General features: G+C 51.7%; 1 protein-coding gene across 1 annotated transcript in view; it reads left to right on the top strand.

The window, feature by feature from the left end:
- The first annotated feature begins 853 nt into the window (after positions 1–853).
- Positions 854–9,407, top strand: part of Smyd2 (SET and MYND domain containing 2) — a 42,034-nt gene continuing 33,480 nt past the window's right edge. Inside the window, exons 1-2 of the mRNA XM_005375447.2 lie at positions 854–901; positions 7,386–7,468. Of these exons, the coding sequence (XP_005375504.2) occupies positions 854–901; positions 7,386–7,468 (131 nt within the window). The remainder of the gene's footprint in view (positions 902–7,385; positions 7,469–9,407) is intronic.

Below are 9,407 nucleotides of genomic sequence, written 5' to 3'. Positions count from 1 at the left end.
GCCGCCGACCCCGTCACCCCGGGGCTGAGCGTCCAGCCCTGCAAGTTCCCAGAAGGCTGCAGCTTCCTGCTGGCGCGGCCCGGGTCTTAGGGGCTCCCCGGGTCCCCAGGCCATCGCAAGGAGGGCACGCAGGAAAACAGTCTCGGCGCGGGAGCGGGCGGGGGAACTGGGCAAGATGCACCGTTGAGACGGTGTTTCCTGGTAACGTGCCATATTCCTGTGCGTCCCTGTCATAGGGAGGGTGTGTCCATAGAAAGTCCCACGCACGGATCGGACCAGTTTCAGAGTGAAAGGCGAGCACCCTTCCAGCCCTGCCTGCCTGCATTCTGCACGTGACAAAACTTCCTGTTCTGTTCTGTTCCTTTCTGTTGTTTGAGACAGGGTTTGCCTCTGTAGTTTAGGCCGGTCTTGAACTCACTATGTGAGTTGCAGCGATCCTCCTGCCTCAGCCACCATGCACTTGTTCACACCATTCATTAGGGCAGGAAGCCGGGGCTCAGCGCTGCCTTTGGCACCTGGCGGGATGCACAGTAAATCCACCAAGGTGGGGCTGGTACCTGCGCCACCACTGCTGTCCGGGAAGGGACCTTGCCAGCCCTAACCCTGACGCTAGCCGGACCTCTGAACCTCAGTTTTTCATGTTTGCAATGGAGATTTCCGGGCTCGCTGAGGTCTCAAGTCCAGCCTCCGCTGAAGCACTCAGTCTGCGGGACCTGCGCGCCTGGTTCTACAGTAAGACCCAGCAAAGGAAGGGACAAAGGCTGAATACGATACGGTAGTAATCTTGCCCAGACTCCCTGCCAGAACTGCCTTCCGCTTGGGGGGAACCTGGAAAGGAACTAGACACAGAATCATGCCGTGGGCAGCCGAAGGGCTGTATGTGATGTGGCTCTTTGAATTGGTGAGCTAGGAGCTAAAGGGTCATGGCACCACTTTGCGACGTTTGAGTGAAGTGAGCATTGGGTTTTCCCAAAGTTAAAAAGGCTGCTGCGACTGGTCCCTTGATCTTCTGAGCCTCGCTGCGGCTGGGAGTCTGCGGCAGCGTGGGTGTCTGCGTGCAGGAGCGGAGCAGGTCACCCAGCTCGGAAGGGGCCCCGGTGGGGGTCTGGAGACGCCCGGAGGCCACCGAGGGAGAGAGTGCGCGGCGGGCGCATAGTAGGGATGCAGGTGGCCCTGCAAGTCCTGTGCTCTGATGAGTCAGAGATCATTAAATCTCTGGCTTTAGAAGGGAGAGGTTCTGAGTGGCGCTTCTCTTCCGCTGTCTTTACAGTGCGTGCTGCACGCCCCTAACCTGGAATATTAATATCACTCGGCGGCAGCTTCACAAATCATTCTGCCTCGGTTGTCCTGCCATAAGGGACAAAGTTTGCCCTCTCCTTTTATTTCTGTGCATCTTTACGACTGGCATGCCTTGGCCCCTTCTAGGGCTCCTGCGCTGCTGTCTGCATAGCTCCCGTGAGCTTCAGATTCTACCCAGCGTCAATTGCAGTCAACTAAAGTGAGATAGAAGCGGTACTCCTCAGGAGACGCATGTGTTTAGAAATATCTTCGTGACCCCTTCTGATTGCTGTTAAAGCTGATGCGTTTGTAAGTCGTGGTGAGACTGAGTAGATGAGGCACCCGCTTCTTGGTCACCTGTTCGTATAGGACCGAGGAGATGTGAGTCCTACAGCGCTAGTAGGGGAACTCGGGGTACACACCAAGGCCTCAGAGGAGGAGCAGAACCCGACATGAGCTTCTGCAGGCCGGTCACCAGCCATTGCCTCTCCGCGAGCTGCATGCCTGATAGCAGGCTGCTCCAGCCCTTCTTGGGCCAGAAGTTTAAACAGCAGTGCTTCAGATAAATGAGCCCCCCGACATCACCCAAGTTGTATCAGTTGTGTCAAAATTTTACTCATTTTGAGGGGGAAAAAATGATTTCTTCAGAAGTAAGTATATTTTATAAACTAAAAATAATGGGGAATCTCTTCGTTCTCCATACAAGCAGCTTCTTACTGCCAGGACAGTTCAAAGACTTGTTTCTGGGCGGTGTAAATTCGCATCACCTTTTCTTCACTTGGGGGATGATGGTTGGGAAATGTGTATCTCACCTCAGCTGCTAGAAGGCAGCTTCTTAAACCACACGTGTCAGCTCCATGTGGTGGAGCACGCCTGTAAGCCCAGCAGTCTGGAGGCTGAGGCAGGAGGATCACTGTGAGTTTGAGGCCAGTCTGAGCTACGTAGCGAGACCCTATCTCAAGAATTAATTAATTAAATAAAATACAGGTGTCTCAGTTGGAGCGGTCCTTTCCAGGGGGCTGTCCTTCTTAGGTACATTTTAACACGCCCACACTTGTCTGTACACACGTTCTGGCCATTGATGAGCTTTCCGTGGCAGGGTTTTAAAGACGTAGTTACACTTCAAAGTCGGAGGCTGACCTCTCTGAACACTTGGTGTCGTTTGCCCTGCCACCCGTGTTTCATCCGAATATTCCTTTGGCACCTGTGTGGCTTCTTGGCCAGCACATCCCCACCCGCCCCGCCGTCCTTATTCTCCGGGGCTCCTGCGTCACTCAAAGGCAAGACTGTAGTTCTGCCTCCTTCACTGGCTCTAAGCCTGGGGAGATCTCAGGCCCAATGGGGCTGCTTCGCGATCAAGCTGGGAGAACTCAGTTTCCGTGAATTTCTACCATGTCTGGTTCACTTAGAGTGGTTATTTTAAAAACTGAAATGTTTTGTGTGAGCAGAACACTGTGATTAAGATGTCCTGTTGTAAGCGATTTAAAGAGCTTTTCCCCCAGTGTCCTCCAGGTTTATTCTTTAGCAGTGTTCATCTTGTCTTTCCTCTTGTTCCAAGCTGGCAAAATAATCTTTAGTTGATTTTAATCAGTATTAAGAGTTATGAAATATTTTCTTTTGTTTTTTTGAAACCAGTTCTTGCTGTGTGGCCCAGGCCAGCCTTGAACTCCTGGCAGTCCTCCTGTCTCAGCCTCCTGTTTCTTACATTTCTCTGAAGGAGCCCTGGTCCAAGCTGCTGAAGCTATGCTTTGGAAAAAGACCCTGTCTGCGGAGCTGCTGTGATCCCAGTTAATCTGAAAACACTCTGTGAGGATCATAGAGGAGAAATGACCTCAAAGTTTCACTTTCTAAATGAAAAATTGGACAGGTGCACTAACAGGCAGCCCCTACAGGTATATTTTTATAAAGTGCATGGAAGAATAAAATATACACAACACAGCTGGGTATGGTGCACAGGCCTATAATCCCAGTATTCTAAGAGGCTGAAGCAGGGGGATTGCAAGTTCAAATGCTGCCTGGGCTACTTATCAACCTAGTGAGACCCTGTTTCCAAACAAAAAAACAACGGAAAAAGAGAGCTGGGGCTGTAGCTCAGTGTGAAGGCCTTGAATTCAATTCTCAGTGCCACAGAAACAAAACAAAGTAAAAACATACACATTTCCTCTAAAAAGTTACATTAAAGAGGACAAGAGTCAGCTGTCTTTATATTTCCTGGGATTAAACACTGTAGTTTCTGGGACATAGTTATAGGCGTGCAGTTAGGGTAGGGGTGCTGGAAGGAGTCACATGCCCCCCAACAGGGCCCCCTGGCCAGAGCTAACCCATCTCCTCTGCACTGTGGGTCCCCAGAATAATAATAATCACAGGGGTCCCGGGTCTGTTTTCGGTGTTTCTTCAACACAGAATGGAACTGCAGCAGCAGACACACGGGTCAAGACCTTCTTTCTAACTTCAGTGCACCCTTTTAACATGAGACAAAGCAAATATTTTACAGCAGAAATGTAAGAAAACACAATTTTCTTTTGGATTTTTTTTTTTTTTTTTGGTGGTGCTAGGGATCGAACCCCGAGCTTTGTACATACAAGGCAAGAACTCTACCACTGAGCCACATCCCCAGCTCTTTTGGATTTTTGAGACAGGGTCTTGCTGTGTAGTCCAGGCTGGCCTTGAACTCACTTTGTAGCCCAGACTGGCCTCGAACTCGCAGTGATCCTCCTGCTTCAGCCTTCTGAGTGCTGTGATTATGTGCATGTGCCCCCAGGCCTGGCTCAGATTTTCCACATAGGATATTGACTCCTTGCTCTGCTTTACCTCCCGTATGGTGCTTTGAATGACAGCAGAGATCTGACCTTGAAGACTTCAAATGGACAGAGAGCCGAGGCTCCTCCATATGCAGAATAGAATTTCTGTTCTGGTTTATGGGGCCCAGTGACGGGCCAAGCCTCGCATGTGGATGCAATTTGAGATGAAAGGGACGGCAGCACCAGCAGGGTACCCTGAAGAGTTAAAACTCCAGCTGACACCTTTCCCTTCGGAAAGCGTGGCACAGAATTCTCTCCGTCAGAAAAATCTGAAGACCCTTAGAAAGTGACGTCCCTTTCAATCGCGTCCTCTTTGCAGCTATAAAGCACTGGCAGATATGTTCTTATTTTGATCCTGCCAAGGATGGCTGGTGTAGACAGGGCCTTGTCCCATTTTACATAGGAAGAAACGAGTGTTCAAAAGGCGAAGCCGTTTCCCGCGTGTCCGTCTCTGGTTTTGGTCATACATTTATTGAGTGGCCCTAAGGGCCTGGATTTGTGACCCGCGGGGCATGAGCCAGATATTCCTACTCTGAGACTTTCTTTCTGTGCCTCTGTCAGCCTGAAGCTACTGAGTGCGTCACCTGGGATTCGATTCACCGAAACCTGGGGGTTTCTTACGGGACCTGGAGGACTCAGTCTGTCCCTTAAGTCTTCCTGAGCGAATGCAGTTTCCTTTTGTTTTGCTTTGCTTTGCTGAGACAGGGTCTTGCTCTGTAGTGCAGGTTGCCCTTGAACTCACTGTGTAGCCCAGGCAGGCCTCAAGCTCGTGGCGCTCCTCCTGCCTCAGCCTCCGGAGTGCTGGGAATTACAGGTGTGTGTTGACAGGCCCTGAGTATGAATGCAGTTTTTATGGCCTCTTTTCCTCTGCTTTCCTCCTGCCCCAGCAGGTAATTCAGCAAACTAGTGCATTGCTTTGAAAAGGGAAGAGAAGAACGGATTCAGCTGTCTTCAGGCTGCCTCCGATGCTGACTGGGCTCCGAGGTGTGGGTTTATCCCCAGGCCGAAGGATGTGTGCAAAGCCACACACGTGCAAACCCACCTGCGAGCTCAGGAGAGCGGTTGTGTCAGACCTGGAGCGCATGAGAGGAAAGGAGAGGAAGTTTCTGCTTTGCTGTGGGCTTTTACGCGTACCTCTCTGGATCTAGGTTCACCTCCCCTTTTTCTTTTTAATAAAAATGAAGAAAGAATCACATTTTTAGATCACTTCTGCCCCGAAAAGAGGCAGGCACAAGTGAGAAGCCACCTTTACACCTGGAGGACTCACCTCCTCGGAGTTGCCTTGGTGGAGGAGATCACCGTCACCTGCCGAGGCCCTGGGAGCCTTAAACCCACCCTCCCTGGGAGAAGCAGGTTGCAGGAAATGGATTTCCAGGGCATCAGTAAGAGGCATAGAGGGGTTTTAGGGGCAGGAATTTAACAGCACACATTCTAGAAACAGTACACGGGACCTGGAGAGAGAGAGACGTCCCATGAAGCGAAGCCAGGCTGTCCTCTGCTGTCTTCAGGACTGGTGGCCTATGACGCGTGTCTGCCGCTCACCCGGTGGCTGTGTCAGAAGCTGAGAGCCCCTGCACCCTGATACAATCACGCACAGGTGCAAAGCACTGCTTGGGAGCTGGGTCTGCAAGCTTGCTGTGCCTCTAAGGCCCTGAGGAATTTCTCTGAGTGCATTTCCCGGAAGGAAAAGAGGCTTAAGTAACTTTTGTGTTGTGAAGCTGTCGTTTTCCCCCAAAGCACAATTCCAAAATTTCAGTTTTTCTCCTTCTCTTTACCTGTCTTTATTTCTTCTACCTCAGTACTTCCTAGCTCAGGGATGCTGGATCTGACCATGTGTAAGGCAGGCCTGATTTTTTAAAAATCCAATTTCCCGCTGGCTGTGGTGCTGCACACCGGTCATCCCAGCACTCAGGAGGCTGAGGCAGGAGGATGGCAGTGAGTCCTAGGCCAGCTGGGGCTACATCGTGAGACCCTGTCTCAACCCCCCATCCCTTTCCTGTGTCTCCCACAGCCAGCCCCTGGTGGGCTTGGCTGTCTGCCTGTGAATGCGGGTCTGTGTGCCTAGTCGTCACCAGGAATTAGGGGGACCTTGAAGACCCCCGGATTGGACTTCCCATGGCCAGCCCTCCTGCCTCCTCGGCCAGCCTGGCCGGGCGTGGGCTGCTCCAGGCCTGTGGGAGGCGGCATTCGAAGCCTCGCTTCCCTCCCCGGGACTTGCGCTCCCAGCCACATCCCAAGCCTCACATCTTTGGATGTCTGGGAAATCTGCAGTCGTTTAGGGGTGCAGTTCTCCCAGGCAGGGAATTGACTGAAGTGTCTGCCTTTTCAGGCTTGAACCTGCGACCTTGGCCTCATTAGCACGCTCGCCAGTCACAGCGCTGCCGCCTCGCTTGGTGCAACTTCTGCTGACTGGGCCGCCACCCTCCGCGGCCTCCTTTTCAATTGCAAAGGCGTTCACGCCGGCACAATAGAACAGAAGGAAATCGGATCCCTCAGGGCCGCTCTGGAGGACGGGGAAAATGCAATTTAGCAGGAAAATAATCTATTTTTTAAAAAGTCTTGAAGGTGGAGGCAACAACTTATCTTTTTAGGGCATGCGTTCGCTGGGAATCCAGCTGTGTCTCTCAGAATCTTCAATCAAAAATTCAAAACCAACGTGGAAGTCCTTTCTCCGGTTTATGAACGTGGAACCCGGTGGCCGCTCCTACGTGCAGTGGGAGGTTTCAGATGACTAAGGAGAAATACTGCATGTGTGGTATTAAAATGGATTGGGTCAGCTCTTCCCGAAAGAGTGGAACTTTCATAAGGGCTTATTTTCAGCACACTCGTAGCACCTTGATTCCGAAATGAATGCTCACCTTAATGCCTAAGACTGTCCCCCACCAGCCAGTACCTGTCACCCCCGGGCATGTCAGCCCCTGGGAAAAATTGGAGCCACAGGGAAGAGAGGGGGGAGGGGAGAAAAGGGGAGGGGAGGTGAACTCACCCCAGCTTGTAGAACAGAGCCCGTCCTGGGGGAGGAAGATGAGCTAAAATCTAGCCATCCAACAAGATGCAGTTTTTCTGCACACCAAATAAAAACCTGAAGAATTTTCTGCCCTGACTCTTGACAGGAGTAGGCTAAGACGCGTAATGAGATGAAGCGTTTACAGGATGGAATTTTACTCCACAGTCTCCGCGTACAAGGAAAGACTCCTCCAGCATATGGGCTCACGTTTGCTGTTTCTCGTGGTGGTGGTGTTGGCATAAGAGACTTGGGGACTTGTCACCCGAAGGGAAGCCGGGTTCTGACACCGCGGGGACAAGCCCCACACTCCTTGGAGCTCTGTTCTTCGTGCCCTTGATGAAGGGATCCGCTCAAGACAGACAGGCGGCTGGCGTGAGTACAGGTAGAGGAGACTGTAAAGTCGGAAGAAAGCTATGAGGTGGGCAGGTGGCGCCCCAAAGGCTTCTGACCTGAGAGCAAGTTTGGATACATTTTCATGTGCTCAAGAGCTGTTGCTGAGGCCCGGGAAGCTACAGTAATTGGAATGTTGATTAAGGTTGTACTTAGAAGTTACTTTGGAATTGCAGGCTGTCTTTCCATCCTTAGATGCTTTCTAGATCAGGTAAGGAGCTTAGGAAAGACATTCAAGGGAGCTAAGGTCTCCCTTTGCACAGGGCCCAGCCAGGGCAGGAGGTCTTTGCCGAACCTTCCCTTTCCTGTATCACTGGGCTCTGGGAAAGCTCTGCTCTAGTTAGGCGGCCAGGTGTCAGAAGGACTGTGCACAGCGTGTGACCTTAAGGTGTCACTGTGCTCCGCAGGTCGCTTTGGGTCTGAGACCTAACACGTGGTGATAAAGGGGTTGTGCTCCGAAGCCTCAGTTGCTTATTAACTGGCACCAGGCGTTATTTTGGGACCCCGTCCCTCTCTCTCAGGCCTGCCTAATACATTTGCCGTTTGAAAATTCAACTGCTTGTTAGTTCTGTAACAAGGCCTGCAGATGCCCAGCGAATAAAGCTTGGCACGTCTGCCTTCGTTATGCCTTCAGCCTTTGGGTCAGGCCTCTCCCCAGCTCTGCACATCCGCATAGGAGGGCCTGTGTCTAAGATCTGGTAGCACGAGCTTTATTGCCCTTGGTTTCCCTAAGCTGTCTCATCGCCCATCAAGACTGAGGCAAGGTGCGCAGGGACATGTACTTGGCGGGTTTTACAGTGTCTGGCTGCAGACCTCAGAGCGGTGTCTAGAAGTCTCCAGTCATTGCCCTAAGCCTGCAGTCACCTGGAATTCCGAGAAGAGCAGAGCCTTGCAGACCCGGTCACCCCAGGGTGAGGCCACTCCCCCAGCAGGAGCATGGACTCCTGGGAAGCGGATTGCCCCCTCCAGCCATAAGGACCAGTCCAGAGCCACTTGCAGAACCAGTCCGGGTAGAGTGATCAGCCAGCCTACAGTGTGACCGGCGTCACCCACCTTGGCAGCTGTGCAGACCCCTGACCCTTGCCTCTGTTTCCCTCTTCTATAAAACCTCAAGGCTCCTGTCAGCCCCTGAGACCTCTCCATGCATCCGTGCACCGGGCCACACTGAGGAAAGCTCCTGTCCTCCCTTCGATGCTGGCTTCTCTCTTTGACTGGCACTTCGGGATCGTGGCGGATCCTGATTTCTTGGGATCCCCAGAGCCCGGGGGCTTTTGTCCTCAAACTTTGGCAACAGCTCCACAAATCTGCAGGACCTGGACAACTGCTGTCCACAGCGATGACCTCTCAGGCCCTGGGACACCTCAGTACAACGAGATGCTTACTTATCAGCCTTTGTAGACTCCCGGAGGGTCAGGGTTTTTTTATTTATTTAAAATCATTTATATTTATAGAGCACTGACTGGGTTGTATAGCTTTAGAAGACAGCTGTGGAGAAAGGAAATCATAATCTGTTACGTTCAAGTGGATTTTGTTCACCTTTATTGTTCCCTGGTGCCTTGGACTTTGAGGCTTTGGCAGCTATCATGTGAACACCAATAAGGCTGGGCTTGCGTGTTGTAGTCTGTTGACCACTGGTCATCCAGGATTTTGGTGAGGAACCTTCTGCCCTGTTCACTGCAGTGTTCCACCACAGCCTCCTGCTCCTGCCTTTCGCAGATGCAGGGAGGGTGGTGGGGCGGATGAGATGATAGATCCCAGCAGCGTGCTGAGACGGCTCTGGGTCAGTGTGCTTTGGAAGGTAAAGACATGTTGCTTACCTGTGCCGACGAGTAAACATTTCTAAATTAACCACTTTTTTAAAAAACTCGGGTTAATAAGAAAGGTAGGGATTCAGAAACTATCTGCTGATTCTGTCCAACCTTTAGTTGACG

This window comes from Chinchilla lanigera, unplaced genomic scaffold (genome assembly GCF_000276665.1).
Source record: "Chinchilla lanigera isolate Chin_1 unplaced genomic scaffold, ChiLan1.0 scaffold00005, whole genome shotgun sequence".
NCBI classification, from domain to species: Eukaryota; Metazoa; Chordata; class Mammalia; order Rodentia; family Chinchillidae; genus Chinchilla; species Chinchilla lanigera.
Note: the sequence above shows the minus strand (reverse complement) of the source record. Positions and strands in the feature narration are given on the sequence as shown.